This window comes from Brachyhypopomus gauderio, chromosome 4 (assembly GCF_052324685.1).
Source record: "Brachyhypopomus gauderio isolate BG-103 chromosome 4, BGAUD_0.2, whole genome shotgun sequence".
NCBI classification, from domain to species: domain Eukaryota; kingdom Metazoa; phylum Chordata; class Actinopteri; order Gymnotiformes; family Hypopomidae; genus Brachyhypopomus; species Brachyhypopomus gauderio.
The window spans coordinates 27858989-27883833 of NC_135214.1; the positions used below are offsets into that span (position 1 = coordinate 27858989).

A 24845-nucleotide genomic window follows, 5' to 3' on the forward strand; every position below is an offset into this window, starting at 1 on the left:
ATGTCTCGTAGAAGAATCAAAGTCTGGACTTTGATGTAAAAATTCTGAATCTCTCAACTGTTTTGATGATATTACAGGAGGGGCCTTTTTAGGTTTTAGAGGCAAAGACGAGTGGGCACCTGAAGGAAACCAAGGCGTAAACACTTTCAGAACACCACACGGGAAGTCCTGCAATGTTCTCTCCGTCAGAAACACCAAGTCGTTCAGTTTATCTTGGTCGTGCTTGTAATGCAAAAACACATCCATGCAATCAGCGTACAGCACAAATCATGCAGGTTTGCTTTAAAAATAAGAATATTTTAAATGTAGCATAAAAACGTTTGAGTTGCTAGCTAACGAGTGCGCTACGCGGCTTCCTCCTTTAAAGGTTAAAGGTTACCGTCCCTACCAAACTGGACTTAACTGATCAGAAGTGATTTACACCGGGGCTCAAGGTGCTGCTAACGGTCACAGCAGTTACTTCAAAATATTGTGTAACTAGCATTATTAAAAACAACCAAATAGTATAAATATTGTAGAGGAAAATAAACATTCCGCTTACGGATCACCTCCTGGCCAGCAGGGGCGCTCTAGGGTACATATGTAAGATTGAAATAACAACCGTTTCCTGTTTCAGACGCTGCTCAATGCGAGGTTTCATTCAACATACTTTGTACTGTTGGCACTGACTATATTATATTTCAGAAATCAAAACCCGCAGAAGATGGCTCATTTAACAAACAACTGTTCTGAAAAAGAGAGGTAAGTAAGCGTTTCAGGTTGTTGTAGCTGGTTGGTGATATTAAAGCAGCTTGCGGACCACTAAGCAGACGTGTACCATGATTAGATTAGCTCTAGCTAACAGCTAGCTGGTACATTATTGGATAATGTATAATAGTAGCCATTACAGCAATAGCTTATTTCAGGTTCATTTCATTAACGATTAAATACAGTCTGACCTAATATATAAAGGAAAGAAATTTGTAATAATATTGGGCAATACGGTAAAAACAATCCAGCGTATGATAACTGACAAAAAAGAATTCAGTTAAATTAAGGACAGACGTAATGGGCAGTTTTTAAAACTTCATACATATTGTCCAGATTCAGACAAATAAGACTTATCTTAAGGTATAGAGACCTAACTCACTGACATGTTTTATAGAAGAACTGAATAAGGTTTCTGTAAATAACCTGAATAAGGTTTCTGTTTGTACTTGCCCTAGAACCTTTGCCAATAGCATTTGCAGCCCATGCAAGTAGTAAAGTGATTATTGCTTTTCAACAGGAACTTTGGAAACCTTTGTACGCTGGTTGTATTTTTAGGAAATCTTTAAAGTGCTGTGCATGTCTCCAATAATTTGATCAATCTTTTGGGAAATTTTTTAAATCATACAGTATAAATAGTATTACAGTATGAATTGTTTTTATTATTTTTGTTAATGAAGACCGATGACATTTAAATGTAAACTCTATGGAAGTAATGCTATGACATCTAGTGTTTTGAATATAGGCTAAGTCACTGATCAATAATAAAAAATAAACCTCTTCATTAGAGATCAGTGACATAAACTGGTTTCATCTCCTGGATAATCAGAAGCAGTTTGCATGCACAGCTGATTAACAACCTCTATATGTTTTTATTACCTACTTGTTTTTATGTGTTTATACACTACCGTTCAAAAGTTAGGGGTCACCTAGACAATTTTGTGTTTTCCCTGAAATCTCATACTTTTATTTATCAAATCAGTTGCAAAATGAATAGCAATATAGTCCAGACATTGACAAGGTAGAAATAATTTTTTTTTAAAAATAATTTTCTACTTTAAACTTTGCTTTAGTCAAAGAATGCTCCCTTAGCAGCAATTACAGCATTGCAGACCTTTGGCATTCTAGCTGTTAATTTGCTGAGGTAATCTGGAGAAATTTCACCCCATGCTTCCAGAAGCCACTCCCACAAGTTTGATTGGGTTAATGGGCACTTTTTTCGTACCATACGGTCAAGCTGCTCCCACAACAGCTCAATGGGGTTGAGATCTGGTGACTGCACTGGCCACTCCATTACCGATAAAACACCAGCTGCCTGCTTCTTCTCTAAATTCTCTAAATGTGCATAATTTGGATATGTGCTTTGGGTCATTGTCCTGTTGCAGGATGAAATTGGCTCCAATCAAGCGCTGTCCACAGGGTATGGCATGGTGTTGCAAAATGGAGTGATAGCCTTCCTTATTCAAAATCCCTTTTACCTTGTTCAAATGTCCCACTTTACCAGCACCAAAGCAACCCCAGACCATCACATTACCTCCACCATGTTTGACAGATGGTGTCAGGCACTCTTCCAGCATCTTTTCAGTTGTTCTGCGTCTCACAAATGTTTGTCTGTGTGATCCAAACACCTCAAACTTTGATTCATCTGTCCATAACACTTTTTCCAATCTTCCTCTGTCCAATGTCTGTGTTCTTTTGCCCATATTAATCTTTTTCTTTTATTAGCCAGATATGGCTTTTTCTTTGCCACTCTGGCCCTGAAGGCCAGCATCCCAGAGTCGCCTCTTCACTGTAGACGTTGACACTGGCGTTTTGCGGGTACTATTTAATGAAGCTGCCAGTTGAGGACCTATGAGGCGTCGATTTCTCAAACTGGAGACTCTAATGTACTTGTCTTCTTGCTCAGTTGTGCAGCGGGGCCTTCCACTTCTCCTTCTACTCTGGTTAGAGCCTGTCTGTGCTCTCCTCTGAAGGGAGTAGTACACACCATTGTAGGAAATCTTCAGTTTCTTGGCAATGTCTCGCATGGAATAGACTTAATTTCTTCAGAAACTTCATGGAATAGACTGTCAAGTTTCAATTGAAAGTTGTTTTTTTTTCTGGCCATTTTGTGAGTTTAATCGAACCAACAATTGTAATGTTCCAGATTCTCAACTAGCTCAAATGAAGGTCAGTTTTATAGCTTCTCTAATCAGCAAAACTGTTTTCAGCTGTGCTAACCTACTTGCACAAGGGTTTTCTAAATATCCAATAGCCTCCTTACAGAGTTAGCAAACACAATGTACCATTAGAACACTGGAGTGATGGTTGTTGGAAATGGCTCTCCATACATCTATGTAGATATTGCATTAAAAACCAGATGTTTACAGCTAGAATAGTCATTTACCACATTAATAATGTATAGAGTCTATTTTTGATGCATTTAATGTTAGCTAAATTGAAAAAAAATCTGCTTTTCTTTAAAAAATAAGAACATTTCTAAGTGACCCCAAACTTTTGAACGGTAGTGTATATGTGAATATACTATCTCGATCTGGATAATGACTGTTGCTTTTCAATTCATCATCTTTCATCTAATCAGTAGGGATGCACCGAAATGAAAATTCTTAGCCGAAACCGAAAACCGAAAATGAGGAAACCAAGGCCGAAACACCGAAATACATTATGCCAATTATTAGTAACATTGGATTTTTGGCTAACCTCACTAAAATCAAGGCATTGCTTTTCAAAGAATAAATCAACTACAAAATTTGATTTGAAAATATTTATTTAGCACTGACATTACAGTAATGCATATTATAAAATAAAATTAGTGGTGGGCCGTTAACGGCGATAACGCTGACAAGGGCCGACCACTAATTAAATTTAACTCGCTTGCAGACCGTTTTTATCTGAGAGGATAAATATATGTATTTTATACGAGTTAAATTTAATTATAACTGACTGGACTGAAAGATAAATATAAATTCTCTCATAAAAACGTGACGCGAGTTGCAACAACATTAAACAGCTCAGGTAAACACGCTTCTGAGAAATGTCGTCTGCCCTGCAAAACATAACGGGGCTCAATGTGCTCTATTAGCCTACGAAATCCCACATCCTCTACGACAGAGAACGGCTGATCGTCTAAGGCAACGAATTCCATAATTTTTGGTGTAATGTCCTTTGCCTCGGCGCCATCACTGGAAAACTTTTTTGCTAGCCTTTATACAAATAAGCGCGTGCAGGTGGCGATTTTTGTTTGCGTCATCACAACACATTGTTTCGGCCGTGTTGTTTCGGTGATGAAAGTATTTCGGCCGAAAACCGAAAATGCAAATTTAAGCCATTTCGGCCGAAAATTTTCGGTGGCCGAATTTTCGGTGCATCCCTACTAATCAGAATTCTTAAACTTGTAGGTTCTTGTGTATATATCCAGCTTACATCAACAGTAAAAAGACATTAGCAGAGGGTCGAAGAATTCCAAGTGAGAAGGTGAGTAATTTCCACTAATACATTAATAAACCATATAAAAATGAAATATTAATGGAAATAAAATAGTGGTGCAATAAAATAGTAACACATTTTTTGGTGTGCATTTCTCAGTAGAAGGTTCATGTAGATGTGTCCTAGCTATTTCTGCCTGCCACACCAGCAGTGGTGGCTTTTAAAAATGTTGACCCTTTGAATCGTCTTTCAGCATGATGTGACTTCATACACTTGGAAACACTATTAAGACATACATCTGCATCTGTTGACTTGGAGTCAGAAGTGAGAGAGCCCCACCTCCAGCATAACTGAAGCAGTGTGGGATAAAAAATAAACCAGTCATATGAAGAAGCTTAGCAGATTTGACCTTGGTGCACCTTTTTTAAAAAGCAAAAATCAGGGATTGGCATGAGTTTTTCCTCGTGTATATTTTGAATCAGATAACTTATTTTGTTATTCCAATTTTACTTCTTTAGGGCGTGGAAAACCCTTCCTGTGCTGAAATCAAAGATGTTTTGACTGCTGCAGGAATGAATGTCTATGTTGAGGTACTGTTGTGTGCTGTGAACTTAAACATTCTAGAACTTGATTTGGACCCAGTATTGTATATGTATGCCACAGAGAGTAGTTTGAATTTTTTAATTTTAAGTAGTCACAAAAGTCATAAGCAGTATAAGTTCTGATGAATAAATGCCAGTGTGTCTCAAATATATGACCTATAAAACATGTGATCCACCAGGGTGCAGAGTTGAGCCTGTAGCTTATATGTTTGGTAAAAGGTTGTAATATGTTTGACTGCAAAGACTGCACCTGTCTGTTTTTTTGGTGGAGTGCTTTTAAAGTTGAAAAGTATTTTATTTTGCATCCAGTACTAAGAACAATGTCATGTGAATTGCCAATAGGCAAACAGCTAATTCGTCAACATGACTAAATGGAAGAATATTGTATAATTAGATACATAGCTTAACTGAGATGGCTGTTATCATTGTTACAGTGTGTCTTACATGAGGCAAGCTTTCACTTTCACACAAATAACTTTTTTTCTATTCAGGAAAAGTCCTACATGGGCTAGCTGTGTGAATTTTTATATATTTTTGGAATAATCCCTTTGAACACCAATTCCCACTTTTGCCTTAAATCCTTATCCCAAGTATTTCAGCTGTGTCATAATCTGCTGGATAAGTATGGTGGTATGGCAACCTAAGTTTAATTTTTATTAGTTTAATTTTAATTTTGCGTTACCGTCCAGAACAAGATGTATCCACGTGAATGGAATCGAGACGTGCAGTTCAGAGGAAGAGTGAGAGTTCAAATCAGAAGAGATGACGGAAGCTTGTGCCAAGACAAGTTTACCTCTAGTAAGTATTCTAGTGGAATTTGAATTACTGCAAACTTAATATAGTTAGGTTAATTAGTCATATTACTGTCACTGCCATACCAAAGCCACTGTTCACTTAGTTTTTAAAACAAATAGGCAGTTACTGTAGTTTTCTTCAAGTATTTGTCAAGACACCTACTTCATATCTTGTTATTCTGGCTGAGATGGACAAATTCAAATTGTGCATTGTTTTAGTAGACAAATGATTTTACCAGACATCCTTTTACTGTTTGTTCAAGTAGACCACAGCCGCACCTTGGGCACTTTGCTTAGCAAATTCTGTATAGTGGAGTTTAGGTTTACAAATCACTGTAGTGATGTCCTGATTGTAAAAGAACAGTTTTCCATTTATGTCCCAGTTGACCATAGACGGATGTTTGATGTTCATGCAATGTTTCCCACTTTTGTAGAAAAGGACATTATGTTGTACGTGGCTGAGATGATTCCAAAGTTGAAGACAAGAACGCAGAAAAGCGGAGGTAGCGACTCAGGAGCGCAGCAAGGAGAAGGAGGGAAAAAAGGCAAGAAGAAGAAGAAATGACCTCATTAATGATCTCAGAAAAAGAAAATCCCTCATTATTTGACATCTCTCTCACATCTTTGAGGCAGACCTTGGCAGGTTGTTTTTTTTTTTTTTTTCTTCCTCGCTATGTATCTCTGTGATGTTTGGACAGTATAAAAACAGGAGGTGAAGGAGGTTTGCCAAGTTCTTTTGTTGTTTAATTTTGTGACTGCATGTGACTGTTTATCAAAGATAAAATAAAGTCAGAAACAAGAGAACTATTTTCAAGCATTTCTGCTGTGACTTTTGTTTAGGACATTAATATTAAACATGGTTTTTCCAGAGTATGTTTACTGAAAACATCTGTGTTTTTGTCACCAAATAACATGCTCTGTTGTGAATATTTGACAGTGAGTTTGTACAATAATATATGTTCAACAATGCAGAATACTGAATTATTTAATGAATGTTTAATTGTAGCTATACTTTTTCAATAAAGAATGAAGTGCATTGAAATAATGATCGAGCATAAATTGTTACAAAATAAAGTAGTAATTTAAATGAAACACGTTAGGAGATTTATCTAAGCTTAATTTACACCTTGTTAAATGCTTAAAGTAAGAAAAATGGTCCTGACGCACAACTGCAATTTGTAGTTGATCCGAGGGGAAATCCTGGGTCCTGAAATTTGTGAAATTCGATGATGAATAACGTTAAAAAGATGATTTCGTTTAAAAACAGTAGGTTAGTGAAGAAAGCCATTCATAAGTGTAAGGGAATTTGTGATTTACTGTCTGTGACCCTCAGTCAGAACACTGACATTCAGTTCACTCCCTTATCTGTGTGTCTGCTCCTCAGTTAGAACCTCTCTCTCTCTTTCTCTCTCTCCCCCTGTACTTTTCCACTATCCCTAGATCCAGTCTGCTGTGCCTCCTCTCCTGATAAGGAGAACACCTATCATACATGTTTTATTATTCTTACCCAATTGTGTTAAGACACATCTTTATTCTGTATTTAACTACATGTATTATTATTAAACAAAATAAATATCTTAACAATAAGTCTAAAGAAAGTGTCATCTACAATCACTTCTAGGAATGGTCGCGCTGTAGATTGTATGTTCTAGTGATAAATGATCTTTTATGTCCAGTAATCCTAGGTCGGACGTTCTTTGTGTGTGTTGCCGTAACAACTAATCCTCGCTTATTCTGAGTTTGGCTTTTGGAACCGAAAACCATCGGTTTCCACAAACTGCGAGTTAACTGATTTGGCTTAGTTGCTAAACCCGTTTTCTGGAATGCCCCCGGATGTATAACAGAAGAAAACGGCAAAAACTCAGCTGGAGGAGAAATATTATTAGCAGCAGTTACAGCACAAAACTACGGGCCAGGTACCGATCACAAGGCTCTCTCTCTCTCTCTCTCTCTCTCTCTCTCTCTCTCTCTCTCTCTCTCTCTCTCTCTCTCTGCCAGCTACCACTGCTCTTCAGAACTCTGCACCCTCTCTGCCTCACAGATGTAATACAATGATCTAAAGTGGAAGCTCAATGATGTAGCCACATGGGGAGGCGAGATCACCTAGAGCTCACAATATTATGGTCATAAATCATACTGGTTTACAGCAACAAATTACGGTGTACATCATTCCTGACTACCTTTCCTACCTCAAGTTTTATTAGGCTACAGCTTAGATTTGAAATTATTATATAGATTTGAAACAGAGTGTCTCTCACTCAGTGCATTTGACATTTCTCGAAAGTAGTTAGATAAGAAATCCTTACCATTTTTTATTTTAGACATTATTAAAGCTTGTTCAGGAGTATCAAAACAAAAATCGTTTTTATGTTCATCGATGATTAATGGTCACTGACAATTCTGTGTCTGAATAGGCTTTTCATAAGGGAAATATATGTATGCTGTTTATGGTAGTGTAGTAGCTAAGTTTAACAGACAAATGTATAACAATTAGTAGACTAGCTAAATCTGCAGCTGGAGTCTGAGGACAGATGAGAAGCAGCCATGTTGATGCTGTACCTACAATTCGCAATACCAAATAATGAACACCAATGTTGTCTGTTATACATAGTTATACAGTGCTATATACTGTAAAACAGTTTATTACTGTGTGAACTGGGCATTTACAATTAGATATAGTTCTATCTGTGACAATATAGTACAGATCATACATTTAGTTCAAAGCGATGGAGTTATGAGGTAAATTAAGGGGGACGTAGTGGTGCCCAGGAATTTTAGACCACTATCAAGAGCTGTTGAGGGGAAGTGGGCAGGTGGCCTCTTTAGTTTACAATCAACTGCACATTCTTCAGCACAAGGTACTGTACTAGGACCCCAGTGACTTGACCTCTTTCCTGTAAACAGATTACAGCTATCTATAGGTTTAAGTATCTTCAAAGATGGGTCTTTGGTGGTGCAGTTGTTGGTGTAAAGACAAATGAAAGGGCAACAGCACACAGGTTTTAGGTACACTACCACACAGGTTCAGAGAGCTTTCCGACTGCACCTGCTATCTCCTGTCTGTCATGAAATCTGTGATCATCTAACAAAGGGGCTCTAGCACAGACAGCTGGGCAAATCTGCAAAAATGGTGTTAGAGGATGAGCTGATGTCTTCAATAGGTGCCCATGTTGTTATGATGCTTTAGCATGCAGGGCACGGCTGAGGTGACTGTGTCTTCATCAGACCTGCTGGATCTGTATGCAAACTGCAGGAGATCTAGCATGGGCACTGCCATCAGTTAAGATAGCAGGAGGTGTTGAAAAGAGGTCCAGGCAACTTTTTTTGATTCATTTGGATTTAGATTAAATACTCCTCAGCTTTTACGGAATTGTGATAAGAGCATCTGAAATACGTGGAGACAGAGCAGGGGTCTAAAACCTATGAAAGATGTCTGTGAAGACACAGCGGTACTTCATGGTAGATATTGAGACTAGGTTAGAATGTTCCTCACTCTCTGGTGTCTGAAAAGCTGATAATAGTGAGATGCAGGCTTGGCAAAGGTAGGGGATGGAGGCTGAAGGGAGATTTCATGACCACAGGTGTCCACATTCAGTTTCATAATGCAAGATATTTGGAGAGAAATCTGAAAGTTATGATGAACAGCTCATAGCTAGTAATGGCTGTGGTTTCTATATATTGGACTCATCTCCATTCTATATACACACAAACACATGTTTAAGAACACCCTAACCTATGGTTAATGTGACCCTGCTAATTAACCATTATCCCTAGAAATACTTCAGCAGGTTAATTTAAACTACTAGATTATAGTGTAACATTGACGGTGTAAATAACTAACTAAAGATTCTCAGCTATATTAAATTAACGTTTTTTTTTACTACTTTATATATCCTTATTGTACGGCATTGCACTATAAAGTCCATTAAGATTATATAAGTCAATCTGAGATTCTTGCCTTATTGAACTTTATATAACCATAGCAAATTTTGAAAAAAGACAGAAGTAAACTCAGAGGTTTACTTCTTAGAAGTGAGAAATATTTATGAATTGAAATATTTCTTTAACTGAATTATCCAGTCATACAGTATCTGCTTTGAAAGTGTTAACACATTGTGATGTCTGACATGAATTTGGCAGTTGGATAGGCTACATGCCTACGTCCTTCACACCACCTGTTTGCTGCAGAGGACTATGTACAAAGGATGTTGGAGTAGTTTTATTAAGATAAGTTTCCGTTGTTGGTTATATGGTGATGAAAATCTGTTGTGTATATCTATACAGACTGAATGAAACTATTACCTAAACAGTGTTGCAGAAGAAAAGTTACTATATATAACATCAGGATTAGCAAAGGTTATTATTGATCAGTCTGGTTTGTTACTGTTGATTTCATGGCTTGTCCACTGTTGAAATTCTTGAGATGTTTTGTCCGAAACTCAAGTCTCTTGAGCCATTCATCACGTAGCCTAGAGAAACAAAAGTTAACATGAATTTTACCTCATGGCAAGGTGCTTTTCTATAGGAATATTACCATGCAAAGTTAATAATATAATGCAGTCCATGCAATCTATAATACCACCGATAACCCATTGAACTTGTTATGAAACATTTCTAGGAAATGACTGCATTGTCCAATAGTTAAAATAATCTAGGTGCACTGTCACCACGGTGCCATATCATTGTCACTTTAATAAACTTCTGATATTTGTAGGTGCTTTAGTACTGAACATGCTGGTATTAAAAGAAGCCAAAATCCCATTACCAATTTTTACCAGTTAGGTTTATTTATTAATGAATACTTACTCACATTAATAATATATTAATAGTATTAGTATATATACTAATGTATATTAACTTTTATTAACCATTTCACATAACAGATAAAAGCAGAAAGCAGTCTCTTACTTTGACAGAGCACTATTCTTCATCCGTAGTTCTTCATTTTCTATATCCTTGGTGTGATTTCCAATTCTTTTCTCCCAGAATGTTTTGATAAATAATTTGTCATGAATCAGTGCCTCATTCATTTCCTATGTGAGCAAAACAAAGTCTGAATTACATCTGATTAAGAATATACTTAGTTCATGCAATTTAAAATGGATTTTTCTAAAACACAGAGAATTAGCAGAAAAGAGAATTGAACTACTCATGAATTCTGAAGTATGCGTAAACATGCAAACATGCATTTATGTTTGTGTCCTGTTTGCTAGGTCTAGCAATTTAAGCCAAAGCATCACACTGTGATAATCTTACATATTAGTTACAAAATTATGCTGCTTGTTTAATATCTGCAATTTTCCAAAACAAGTAATATATTGAGACTAACCTAATAGAATTGTGTAGTCTTTCACTGGCATTCAGATCCCAGATGTCTCTAATGTACCTCTTAAAGGGAAGATTGCCTTCTAAGCTCTCTCCCCAGAGTAGTTTATTTAAAACCAGTTACGTAGGGGATCTATGTAATGTTTCAGATGCGCTTGGAAGCAGCAATGGAATCGTGCCACAATTCCCACTGTGCACCATGCTGCATCCAGTGACATTAATATAAGTGGAAACCCATAACAAACGTGTAGTAGTCAACAGGTGCCACAAAGTCATACCAGGCGCCATCTCCCAAGTCCACACCCCAGCATGCACCCTGTACTATATCAGGGTAATGGCTTTGCAAGCTCTGGAGAGTGTTACAGGAAACCATCAACACTGACTTTTAATGTAATTTAAATGGCATACGTCATGTCCAAAGAAGCTGGCAAGACAAATGAGAATATGGAAGTGGCAAAGTAATGCAGGTTGCCCTGGATCTTATTGCTGAGAGAAAGAAGATATCAGTATCAAGTTGAGCCAATAACCAGGTTGTGCATTAGCCACAACAATATATTTAAGCAAGTAGCCTATATTTTAAGGTGTAAAAGGGTGCATATCTTGAGAAAGGGATACGTAAAATAATAATTGAACAGGCACTTTAAACCAAATGTTACCTAAACAGTGGTAATAAAAGTGTTAATTTAATGAAAACACTAATAATGACATCAAAATTGTGCTGTCATTAAACATAAGCAAAATCAAAAACAGCAGGCTAAGAAATACAATGATTAAGACTATTTTGGTACAAATACATCAGCTGAGGCATTGTCTAGAAGTGTGTGTGTCACTCATCTAAATTACATTAGCACCAGCTCTGTCCCATGTTGCACTAGGGATAGCTGGTAGTATTCTGGAAAATATGTAGAGATGAAAATCTGATGGCACATGTTTGACATTTTGTTTCTTTAGAGCATGATAGATACTAAGCCCAGGGTCTTAACCATAGGTCAAGTGAGATTAACACATTCTATTTCTGTTCCTAGACTTGTAGTTTCAAAAGTGTGCATTTATGTTATCAGGTGTACAAGTACTAATTAAAACATGACACTACTCAAGAGATCCAGGAGTCTGTTTAGGCTTTAGCTAGATTTGTTAGCCTAGAACTTGGATATATGTTTTCCATGTAATTACTCACCACCACTGAAATGCACAGGTGAAAATATATATGGTACTTTAAAAAAAGCAGTATATGTGGTATATTGTATGTGATGCCCAATATGATACTAAACGAAAATGTCATCTTAATATATGTGCACTACTCTTGAAATATGTTCATGATTATACCGTAAACTCGCTGAACAGTTCATTAAAATTCATTTAATTCAAGTAAGCCTACCTTTGAATATAAGACTTTATTTTCCATGAATGTGTACATTTTTGTTTTGAGTGAAGGAAACGATAATCAATTAAAGGGGAGGGGTTACTTTTGGGGGATGGGAGACAAATACATTGGGGGTTTCACTTCAATCTTCCATTAAGTTTGTGAAGTTTAGATTCCCATGGGAGGGGAGTTAAAATCCATGAGTGGACTGTCTCTACAGTACCTAGTGGGGCTATTCCCGAAAGGATCAGACAGGATATTAGCAAATTTTTTGATGTTTACTGTATTTGCAGGTTTTTCACATTCAAATCTGAGTGGAACTGAATGACACTTTAACTGATGTGAAGAGTGCAGTAAGTAAAATGTACTTTTGTGTGTCTTTCGGAACTCAGCAACCGTGAATGATAGCATGTTCACATCTGCCCCTGCCTCTTAATGAAATTTACATTATATCCTGGAGCAGTGTTCCTTTTTATTTGGTGACCGATTGATGCGTGAAATTGAAGTTTGCAGACAAACGCAAAAGAATGCCTATGTAGCCCAAGAGAGATCATCACAGCTGAGGTCAGCATTTTGGAAATGTCTGGCAAAAAAATCGGCGAATCTGTTTATGTAAAAGCAATCGATGACTACTGATGACGTATTGGGTCCTTGAAGGGTTGTCTCATTTCGTAGGGGACAAAACACATAAAATGTGCATTGAATCAAAGTGATCCAAATGAGCCTATTTATAAATTTGAGAGGCGGAACGTAGATGAATGTAACGGATTAAAAGTGGACTTTTGACCTTGCAAATGAGCTCGATGAAGTACCGTCTTTTAAAACTTAAAAGTATGATTTTTGTAAATGTTTCCTAATGGAGTAAACGTAACGCGTTAATATCCACCTAAGATGTATATTTAATGCAGTTTTTATAGCTAGATAGAAAGTAGCACTAATGTTTTATGCTATTCATTTTAGTTCTGAATGCATTCATTTGAAGATTACTTTTCAGTTTAGCTCTCTTTTTGCGGTTTTACACATCTTTACATCTCCTATGCGGTTTGTGTGTTTGGACACGCTCGTGCAAGCGCACGCCAGGCAAAACTGACCGAACCGTAGACTCAAACTCCGAGTAAAACTATAACATTCATAAGTCTGAATTTGGTCTAATTGTTGCTGTAATTTGTTTTGGGAAGATACCAATTCTGTAACCTATATGTAAAGCCATGGTTATTATGGCAGTTAATGAATTTGTTATTTTGAATATTTTTCATATTATGTTTCTGATGTTTGATCATTGATGAACAGCTGGTATTTTCATGGTGTATTACATAGTGTGTTATATTACATGCTATATTACTTAGTGTAACGGCTCCCTCCTCTACACCTTCGGTCAGGTGACACAGCTTGTGGTTTCATGTTTTGTTGTTGTCCTGTTAGCATGTCATCATGTGCTGTTCATCAGACCAGGCGACCTTCTTCCATTGCTCCATCAATATACTCTCACACAGTCATCTAGCCAACATAATTTGAACCTTGTCCAAGTTAAACATCTTTACACTGAATGATAAATTGCTGTCTAAAATGCCTCACACGTGACATTGGAACATGCTTTCACAATCATTTATAAAAGGAGCTATATGATAAACTATGTGATGAATGTATTATGGTTGACTTAACAAGAGACTTGTGCAAGACTATGGTGGTGTACCCCGAATCCTGACTGAGGTAGCTAGAAAAGTGTTCTCTTTACTTCTATTCCCTTCCCCCATTCTATTGAATCATTTGCTGTACTGTAAAGCTAACATTTTGGACAGTAAATATGATGGTAAAAAGTTGTTCACGCATGACTCATGTGTAATCATCAGACTCTGGAGTTTAAGGCCCATTACTGTGTCATGACTGGCTTTTTGAGAACCAAAACAACAACCTGGTGTTGGTTATTAAAACAGGCCCACAGCTTATTTAACTCCCATCGCAGCTTAATAGCAAAAATGGAGCACAAACCTCATGATAGACTTTTTATCGCAATCAAAATGCTATAATTAAAAAAATCATCATTTGTTCATCGTCCTAATTCCGCGCAATGAAAAGAGGAGGTAATGCAAATTATATTCACTGGGTGGCAATGTTGTAAAAGTTTAGCGAAAGCTGAGGGGTAAAATATACATTGGCAGATTTGGCACGACGTGGCTGTTCAGACTTGCAGACGGCTCTCCATCCAAACGTTTTGCAAATGTTATGAGCATTTACGAAATGTTGGCGGAGCAAATGTGTTTCCATCGACTATGTGTATGCGAAGAAACTTTAGAAGACTTAGGCTACCGGCACTAGGCCACACTGAAACAACCTAAATTAAATTCGGTATTAGGGCAAAATCTGTACTGAAACAAACAACAACCAAAAAAAAATCGCATCCATGTTGTACAGCCCCAAATAATTATATTTTTGTTGAATGACAGAAACACGGTGTCCGTATTTATCTGTGTACCCTGAAAAAAACATTAGAGCTATCTAGCTATAAACAATTAAAAGTTATTATTAAAAGGATGGGCATATTTGTTGATTTCAATTTCGTTTTCTATCCACCCCCAGTTCATCAATCACACTTTATCTTCAACTTCTCAAACAGGCAAAACTTACCTTATCAAACTAACCTCATCACATTCAGTTTCTTTTTTTGTCTCATTTTCTGAATAGTTGTGTTATTCAACATGTTAGCAGTGTTATTATTAGAATATGGCATTCTTGAAATCTGAATGTGCGTGTATATGGGAGATGTTTGTCAGTATAACAATTATTCATTTTTATGGTAAGTACTTTTTAATTAAGACGGTTTGTTATTCTATTTATTAAGTGAACTGATTTCAGACATGATAGACTATTACACATCTTATGGGCATCTAAGGCGTAGAACAAGCACTCCTGCTTTTACTTGCTGACCTACCCATATGATGACAAGGCTGAACGTCTCAGTGATGCAGAGGATGGAAATTATGTATATTGGGACTTGGCAGGATAAAGTGACTGGCTATATGACAAAAATAATCTGATATAAGATTTCCTTTTGAGAGGTACTAAAGCATTTGTAATACATTAGGCAAAGACAGAGGTTCTTGTTCTTGGCAGTGATTCACAAAGGAATGATGTCCAGACTTATTTAAATCAAATGAATCTGAAAGCCAGACAATGTGTTAAGAACCTGGGCGTCACCTTTGATAATGAGCTCAACTTCAAATCACACATCATGACTACATGCAAGACAGCTTACTTTCATCTTCGAAACATCGCTAAGGTCCGAGATATGCTCTCTCCTGCTGACAGTGAAAAACTTGTCCATGCATTTATCACATCAAGGCTAGATTATTGTAACGCTGTTCTATCTGCTCTTCCAAAGAGCTCTATTTCGCACCTACAGCGAGTTCAGAACGCGGCTGCAAGGGTTCTGACCCGCAGGAGAAAGAGAGATCATATTACACCTGCACTCCACTCACTGCACTGGTTACCTGTCAGCTTTAGAATAGATTTTAAGGTTCTAGTCATGGTTTTTAAATGTCTTCATGGTCTTGCCCCTCTTTACCTAAGTGAAATGATTGTTAGATATGTTCCAGTCAGGTCTCTCAGGTCTTCAAACAGTAATCTACTGGTGATTCCTAAAAGCCGATTAAAGATTGGCGAGGGTGCTTTTAGCCACTATGGCCCAAAGCTCTGGAATTCTCTTCCTGAAGAGCTCAGAGGCATTTCATCCCTGCATAGTTTTAAGAGCAGTCTCAAAACATTCCTGTTTAGATCCGCTTTTAGTTAAGAAACTCTTATCTTAATAGTTTTATCTTATTTAATTTACTTTTTATTATCTTAGTTCACTTTTTACTTTTTATGTTATTTTAATATTTTTATCTTTAATTTCTTTTAACATTTTCTTTTTGTCTTTGTCTTATCTCCTTTTAATGTTTCTTTTATTTATACTGTAAAGCACTTTGAGTTACATGTATGTATGAAAGGTGCTATACAAATAAAGATTATTATTATTATTATTATTATTAAAGAAAAAGTTACTAAAACATGCTGAGGACGAAATTCAAGTGTGATGCGGTTCACCTGCCGCTCATTGCCCCTTCCCATCGCAGCTATTTAAGCTTCCCCCTCACTCTTCCGGGTTGCGAAGTATTGTTGCCATGCCACATACGGAGCGTTTTCTCTGTGTCTCTGCTTTCCCGTGTACCGACCTCTGCTCTCCTCCTAGACCTCGCTCCCTGCCTAGTCCCTCTGTACCTCCTGGCTTCGTACCGGCGTGACCCTGGACTGTCCTGACCACGTTTACTACACTCCTGCACAGCACACCTTGAACGGAGTGACTCACCTGATTGATAGTTCTTTAATCATCGTTTCAATAAAAGCGGCTATTATCCGCACTTGGATCCTTGTATGCCTGATTAGTACGTTACAGCTAGCCTAGGACTGATCTTGAAAGAACGAGCAGAACTCAAAATAACTCAATCAAGCAACTAAGTTACATAAGATAAGATATAAATAATATTTACATGAGAGTGGAAAGATATGGAGATATGGAAGATATGGAGCTGGTGAAGTCTCAGATGCAAATTGGAATCTAAAGTGACTGTACAGTCGATCACAGCTTCACACACACACACACACATATATATATATATATATATATATATATATATAATATGAAGCTGTGATCGACTATAGTCACTGTATAAACACATTAGTAAAATAAGGATCTGAAGAAAGTGTGTCATCTTTGATCACACTTGCAGAAAAATAACTTTTTACGGTGCTAAAAATCATAAGAGCATCATGGGTGCTCACCGACTAAATCTCCACCTAGAGTCCCACTGAGCTATAGATATCTACTGTATTATGGTTAAGGTTTAAAGCTACAGAATGAAAGAAGCTATACTTAAAAGAGCATGGCAGAAAAAAGGATTCCAATACCAAGGGAAAGGGGAATGTCTGAATCATGATTACACACTGGAGCTACTGAAGAAGCCGAGGGAATCTGTGGAAGTAAAAGTGTGCTCAGAAAAGAATATGACATTTCCGACTTCATTCCCATCCAGTGTTTTACAAGGAGGGTATGGTGACCTATGGCAGGTATAGCTGTCATCTGTTTGATCAACTTCACTTCTCTTTTTAAAGCCATTCAGGTAGCTGGTGTTTCAGTGAAAAGTGAGGAAACTAGGAGAATATAGGCAAAATGCAGCTTCGACAAACTTCTCCAGACATTCTGCTACTGGGACACTTGATAAGTGCTTTAATATGCACATACTTTAATATGTGCACATATCTTTTCAGTATCTCCAAGGATGATCACAAACTTGATTGGTATCATAATCTGATAAATAGCTCTCTCATCAGCGTGTTCCCTGGGTATCCATTTTCTCATTAAAACTCCATTCTCTAAATGAGGGAGCTTGTTTGTCACACGTCTTTTCTGGAGTGCATGCTGCTTTCAAAATACCATCCATCTGCTGTGTTTTTAGACCAGTTCACTCTCTGGTATTAACCTACTCATGTTATCAGAAACATTCTGAGGGTTTCCCCAAAGTCAGGTGTCATAAAGTTAGAATTAGAGAAATCTACATCTTCTAGCTGACTTTTGCAAACTTGAGGTCTCACATGCTTTCAGAAACTCAGTTCACAAATATGTATATGGGGCAAGTTTGTTAAAAAGTTTTAAGCAGACCAATTATACCTCTTTTCTGTCATTTCATAAAATGACCTATTTATGACATGCTTTTGTCAAAATAGGATCAATATTGAATTAGTTTTGTTTCCAATATTTTCAGTGTATTTTTCAATTATTAAACAAAAACTTGAAAAAACACATCACTAGAAGTACACTGACATGCCAGAAGTTACAGGATAGCAGTATGTAAATTGATTATGAAATGTTGTTGTCTGGCTAGAATTTACCAGATGAACTCTGGCAGAAATATTATCTAGATTCAATATGTAGGTCCCACATCCATGCGCTGCAGGACAGTGCAACGTCTTTAGCTTCCATGGTGTACAGAAGCATAAGACCTACCAGAGTGCCTCTGTTAACATTATGACACTTGGACACAGTGCCACACCTGAGCTTGTGAAGAAGCTAAGTGGATGTTAAGTAGAGACCTGGCATGTGGCATGGGGCAATGAGTCGTGGTAGCAGATGTTTCGGGATGATGGGTTGGGTCCTCTGGTCCATGCTTGGTGACCATTTGCAGGTCATTCTTCATCTACTTCATGTACCCCAACAATGGTGGGATATTCCAACAGGATAATATCCTGTGCTGTCTTGCCCAAGTTGTCCAGAATTGGTTTGAGAGAGCCAATCACATTCGAGATCCTGCATCTACAAACACTATGGAGTTGTAGGTGGCTATCCAGACTGCAAGGTTAAACATCCCTCCAGACATCTTGTGGAGTCGATGCCACATCAAGTTGCTGCACTTTGATCGTATAGAGTGGGATCCTCCACAATATTAGTTCTTATCCCATGACTTTTGGCAAAGTCTCTAAGTCCATGGATGACAATTACTGGCTTGCCCAGCTGTGAATATTTTCCATGAAGTAAGAGCAACAGGCCTGTTGACATGCATAATGTAGAAGTTGTAAAATTTACAGATGTTATAGAATTATATTATATTCAAGATATGAATAGGGCAGAGGTGTCAATTCCAGGTTCAGAAATTAAAAGTCCTCACCAGAATTTTGCTCAAGCTTGCTAGATTTTCTAATTAGTGCAATCCAGGTAAAATTTGTGGAATCAACACAATCCAGGAAGCCTGAGCAAAATCCTGGTGAGGACTTTTACTTTCTGAACCTGGAATTGACACCTCCGGAATAAGGTTGTACAAGATTGGATCATAGGATGTCCAGTATGTACTGAACCACACAAACCATAATGATGAGTGGGATGAAAGGTGATTCACAGTACAGTGAGCTTTATGGTTAGTTCTAGTAGGTAATAGTGCGTGGGTGGCGTGAATTGTCTGTAGACATGATGAAGATGATTTACATTAGTGATGCGCCATGGACTGTTACTGGCTGTTCAACAGACTGATGGCCTGTGGAAAGAAGCTGTTATAGATCCGGTTGGTTCTGGGTTTTATGCTTCTGTATTTCCTGCCGTGAACAGACTGCAAGAACAGATAGGTTGAGATGGGTAGGTTGAGTCCTTTATAATTCTCCTGAATACTCATTAATCTGAATACTCTGACATTTTCTTAATTCTTATTATCTCTATGTCTGCCCCTCAGAGTTCTCTCTTTATTATTCTTAGCCAATTGTTTTAAGACACATCTTATTTAATCTGTTTTTAACTAGATGTCTTCCTTATTAAACTTTAGAAATGTTTCCTGACACTCGTGTGTTATTAATCTGTTCTGTTCAGCTACGGAACACTGAGGGCTGAACAAATTTATACTACTGTTTGTGAACACTGATGACTATGATCTATGTCTAGAGACAATTTCAAAACCTAACAGTGACTACCATATTTTCTTACATTATTTGTAACTGATGAATAAATGATCAGATATTGGTAATTCATTAACTTACTCAATAGCTAAATAAGTGATGTCCATTGCCCCTATAGTTTTCTGTGACATGAAGAATTCTTTATATATCCAAGTCACTTGCTGTATTAATTGCACCTATGGTTAGAGTAAAAATATCAACAACACCACATTAATCCTAAGGGGGTGTAAAGGGAGATGAGATCTTGGATTCACCACTCCCGGATTTAACTTGGATTTAACTCCCGAATGATGACGTCTCGACAGTTTGATTAATACTCCCATCCAGTCACAAATGACTTTCCTGGAGAATCATAACTGGATGAATAAAATGGATACAAATTACATCCACTCCTAAGTATAAACCACAGCATCAATAATTAACATAATCACACATTTCTGCGGGGCTTTTGTACAGTGATTGATAAAACAAACATTTTTGTTTGACGGCAATTATTTCCCTATCTGATGTATTTGTGTCATATCTTTCTTCACTCCCAGAGAATTTCTGACCACAACTTTAAAACTTTTTGGAATATGAATTTACACATGTATCTATTTTAATCACTGAGGCTTATGTGTTATGTAGTCTTGCATACAGTAGCTTCAGTAAAACTGTAAACTGTAAAAAACTGCAAAACCACTGTATTAGATTCTGCAGAAAAGAATATTTTTGTTCACATACAAATAACCAATACTAGACTGATGTTAGATTTGGAAATGAACACAGTTTTAATGATGGCTTCATGAATGACTGCTAATAAATCCATAAATGTTGCCTGTTTGTATGGTTTGAAACACTATATGTTAATGAGTTACTCAGAAAGCTAGTAAGTGTGAGTTTGCTGACATGTGACACATCTGAGTGAGTGTAACATAGGGAATTGTATCTCCTGATGTAAAAATAGCCCCTCGCTCAGACACACTAAATAGATATGACTCATGGATTGTGACTAGCTCTTGTAAACAAGTAGCTGAAGCTAGGAAGAACCACAAAATAATCACAACGCAGGTAAGATAATGTAATCTGGAAACAGATCTGTAGTTTTTCAGGATGTCTATAACTTTATTTGTTTTATTCTTTGTCGTACTCATTTCTAATTGAGTTGAAGTCACTGCTCAACATGTACTGTTCAAAGTCGTAGGTTAAGTGCATCTGTAATTAGAACAATGTCTAATTCTTATATATATTTTCCTTGTATTATTTTAATGGTAATATTGATAGGTTTACAATGGAAATAACATATAGACTGAGTGCTGTGTGCCTAGAACATGGTATCTGTAAATATTGTAAAGTCTTTTGGAGACATGCTTTGCTGGAACGTGACTATAAGTTTTCTTTATTGCTAGAAACAGTTTTTCCTCAGAAACGGCCTCTGTCATGAAGCCTGGTATTGACATTCCTCTGTATGACCTTTCACTGATACGTGAGCTGTGGGAGGGCCGGGTCAGGAAGTACAAGCAGAGGCAGAAGAAAGAGAAGGAAAGGATCGACAAAAGTGCATTAGCCAAGTAAGAAAAAAGGACATTACTTGGATTACTTTGTCCAGGTTGTTATTGTGACCATGTATAAAACGCCTGACATTGGGAAAGTATGAATTTGTGCAACAATTTGTGCTTTTTAAAACCTATGTCGTTTTATGAAGTTTACGAGTCAAATTTAGGTATGGCTCAATGGTACTGAATCAACCCTTTACCTGACATAAACTCTACAACTTGCTGCTGGTTCTTAGGATAAATGAGCAATGGCAGTATCGCATAAGATGCAAAAAACTGAAGAGCATGGAGGTCACTGCACTCCAGTGCTATTTGGAGAGATCAACCTTGGCAGAAATGGACATTCTTCCCATAGTTGACACAAGTATGAATAATGTGATGAAGTTATTATAATGTGAAAATGATTGCAATATTGCACTGATCATAAACATGATTGTTTTTGTTTTAAATGCACAGAGATTAGTTTTTTTGATTGAACATTTTTGGAATTGCTCAGTCATTATATATGTAAAGGTAGTGGAATATTTTGTTCACAGTTTATAGTTATAGCAATCTCACCAGATTATTTAATTAGATGTTTCTTTACTTGAATTCTGTGAAACCACAATCTGTGTACCATAAACCTTCATATAAGCTTTTTGTTTTAATTTAGATCTTGACAGTGAAGACAAGAAATACATTTTTGAGCTGCGTGGTGATAAATGGAGGGTACATTTCTTTTTGGCATATTTTACAGTTTGAAGGTATCAATATATAAATCATTCAAAAGTATACAAATAACTGATTTTACCTGTTACAGAAACTACCAGAAGATCTTCAGGATATGACCTATCTTAGAGAATGGCATATTTCTGGAACAAAAATTTTAAAAATCCCAACCTACATTGAGGCGTTTGTGGATTTGCGTGTCCTGGATGTACCTAAAAATGGACTCACAATACTTCCAGCTGAGATAGGTTGCAATCTCAAATATTATAGTATCATTTACTTACTTACTTACTTACTTTACACAAATGCTGAACTTTTAACTATTGATTTACCAACTGAACATACATTCCTTTTCAGTTATATATTACATTTTAATTGACAAAATGATGTAATGTGTGTCATGATTAGGAAAACTGGCTAACCTGAAGGAACTGAAGGTGAATTATAATAAGATATCCAGCATTCCCCCTGAACTTGGGGCATGTGAAAACCTGGAGAAACTAGAAATGGCAGCAAATGTTGATCTCAGTGAACTGCCCTTTGAGGTAATACGCTTAACATGAATGTAGCATTAAAAAATTTCCATTTGTATGTTTTCGCATTACCAAACATTGTATTTCATATATCAACTTTATTTCAGTTGAGCAACCTAAAAAAAATTATACATCTAGATATATCAGAAAACAAATTCGGCAGCATTCCAATCTGTGTACTTCGAATGTCAAGCCTGCAGTGGCTGGACATCAGTAATAATAGACTCCTGGATTTGCCAGAGGATATTGACAGGTAATTTTTATAAAATATTCTTTTTAAATTAAAGTTTTGGACTTTGCACTTGCACTTTTAACCTACTTATAAGAGTCTGGGTGTTCATGCTTTATAAAATGTTTAATTATTTAAATGTCTTTTTAGGATGGAAAAGTTACAGACTGTGTTCCTGCACAAGAACAAACTGAAGTACTTACCAATGTCTATGACAAATATTGTTACACTCAAGATGCTTGTTGTCAGTGGGGATGAACTAACCTGTGTTCCTTCCAGGATCACTGATAACCCAAAAATCAAGTAAGCGTGAATATGCTGCAGTGTCCTGGTTCTTCACCAGTGCACACGTGCAAACATAAAAAGGTTTCATTCTAAATCTGACTCATGCTAATATTAAGGTTAAAAAATGCAAACTTGACACCTTTCAAGATCATATCAATGTTTAAACCTTTTCCAGATTCATAACATTATTTGATAATCCAGTAACCGTGAATGACGCTGAGGACAAAGATGAAATTATGCTGCAGGATGAACATGAGAAGGAGTTTATGCAAACCTATATAGAGACTCTTAAAGACAGAGGTAAGTTCCATGTGATTTCAATTATTACTAAGACTGCTATGCGCATGCATATATATATATATATATATGTACACACACACACACACACACACACACACACACACACACACACAGAGTTTGCAGTACTTATACAATTTTCTCTATATCTCTAAGAATGCTCAGCTTCCATCAAAACTATGTAGGAGTTTCTGTCATGAACTACAATCAAATAAACTACAATCAAACTACAACCAGAATCACTGCACAAACATTTGTCATCTGTAAATGCTGAAATACAAATACCTTTCATTTATAAAATGTCAACTGATGCTACAGTGAAGGTTAGTCAGGAACCATGGTCAAGGCAGTACAAACATATCCAAATGCATCTAAGCTTGATGCAGGGTGGTAATGGATATCTCAAATTTCAGTTTTACATATTTCAAATATCTTTTTACCTATGCAACAAACTAACAGTTAAAATTATGATTGTTTTTTAGATACAGCACCAACATACACTACCAAAGTGTCCTTCAGTTGCCTTCTTTAGCCTCAAGAGAACCAACTCATAAATCAGCAATAAATCAGTAATAACAATGAATCCATCAGCGAGAAAACTTTTAAATGCTTTTGAACACTTTTTAAAGTGTTGTCACGTCATTTTGATCTTCCATCTATGTTCCAACATTCTGTATGTGTATAACTTGTGTTAATAACTTGCTAATAGGAAGCTGCCTCTTGTAGTCATCCTATACATTAAGAAAAATGACAGAAATTAATAATGAAAGATAATAGGGGTGTTGCACTTTATTGTAAATTTGTATTTAAAAAGGTATGTTATGTAATTTACATGAGTGCATATTTTATTGTTGGAATGGAATGGGTAGTGTATTGCCCAAGATGCAATGTAGAATATGACCATGGTATCTAGGTTCAGTGTATCGATGTGACCAAATGCTTAATGGTTTGTTTTCTATGAATTACTGGGAACTTAGTAGGTAGTACATTTCCTCTTCATTGTTCTTACAACATCTAGAAGTTGAATGGGCTACTCCACTGTTGTCGTCATCTTTGTTTCTAAGCGCCAACAAAAAATATACCGTACATTCTGACAGTGTACAAATGTGTCTATAAATGACCCCACAAATAACCAAGCCATATGGTTCAACAAGAAAAGATCAGTGACTTTTACTTACACAATCAATTAATGGGTCAACAGGCATACTGGACAAATGTCAAGTTGTACAGTTCAGCAAACAAATACTTTGTGGATATGCACAGACAGCAATACCAGGAAGCACTACAAAAAATGACCAGGAATCATTTAGGAATGCTGGTAAAATGGCATAATGCATCAATATTTTAGTATTTAGTAAAAAAAAGTTCTTCCCTAAAATATAAGTATATAACCACATAATTATAACTACTGGCACAATTTTTGATTGCCTCAATAAAAATGGTTACAACTATATTTTGTACTGTCATTTTTTGCAAATAAAATGTAGTCCATATCAATAAATATATAGAATTGTACTTCCATAAAGTTCAA

General features: G+C 36.6%; 4 protein-coding genes across 6 annotated transcripts in view; 2 read left to right on the top strand and 2 right to left on the bottom strand.

Annotated features, from left to right (window-relative positions):
* Positions 1-392, bottom strand: part of shld3 (shieldin complex subunit 3) — an 896-nt gene extending 504 nt beyond the window's left edge. The window contains exon 1 of the mRNA XM_077003520.1: positions 1-392. This exon is cut by the window's left edge and continues 504 nt beyond it. Coding sequence (XP_076859635.1) covers positions 1-246 — 246 coding nt within the window. The 5' untranslated portion in view covers positions 247-392.
* A 138-nt stretch (positions 393-530) lies between these two features.
* On the top strand, positions 531-6383 carry srp19 (signal recognition particle 19). Its single transcript, XM_077003521.1, has 5 exons — positions 531-741; positions 4146-4221; positions 4692-4763; positions 5465-5573; positions 6004-6383. The coding sequence occupies exons 1-5, from the start codon at positions 704-706 to the stop codon at positions 6132-6134; spliced, it is 426 nt and encodes a 141-aa protein (XP_076859636.1). The 5' UTR covers positions 531-703; the 3' UTR covers positions 6135-6383.
* A 3390-nt stretch (positions 6384-9773) lies between these two features.
* Positions 9774-11032, bottom strand: LOC143511656 (protein FAM240C). The gene is made up of 3 exons (XM_077001237.1): positions 10899-11032; positions 10478-10602; positions 9774-10038 (listed from the first exon to the last, which is right to left on the bottom strand). The coding sequence occupies exons 2-3, from the start codon at positions 10597-10599 to the stop codon at positions 9930-9932; spliced, it is 231 nt and encodes a 76-aa protein (XP_076857352.1). The 5' UTR covers positions 10600-10602; positions 10899-11032; the 3' UTR covers positions 9774-9929.
* A 9593-nt stretch (positions 11033-20625) lies between these two features.
* On the top strand, positions 20626-24758 carry lrrc2 (leucine rich repeat containing 2). 3 transcript variants are annotated; one of them, XM_077003526.1, is made up of 10 exons: positions 20626-20777; positions 21116-21277; positions 21499-21626; positions 21915-21970; positions 22062-22218; positions 22379-22515; positions 22611-22756; positions 22883-23035; positions 23193-23317; positions 23797-24758. In XM_077003526.1, exons 2-10 carry the CDS (start codon positions 21147-21149, stop codon positions 23844-23846), a joined length of 1083 nt encoding a protein of 360 aa, XP_076859641.1. In that variant the 5' UTR covers positions 20626-20777; positions 21116-21146; the 3' UTR covers positions 23847-24758. The 3 variants fall into 3 exon arrangements, with proteins under 3 accessions (XP_076859641.1, XP_076859643.1, XP_076859642.1); XM_077003528.1 differs by lacking the exon at positions 23797-24758 and adding an exon at positions 23471-23781; XM_077003527.1 differs by having other exon boundaries at positions 20654-20777; positions 21122-21277.
* Positions 24759-24845: the final 87 nt, after the last annotated feature.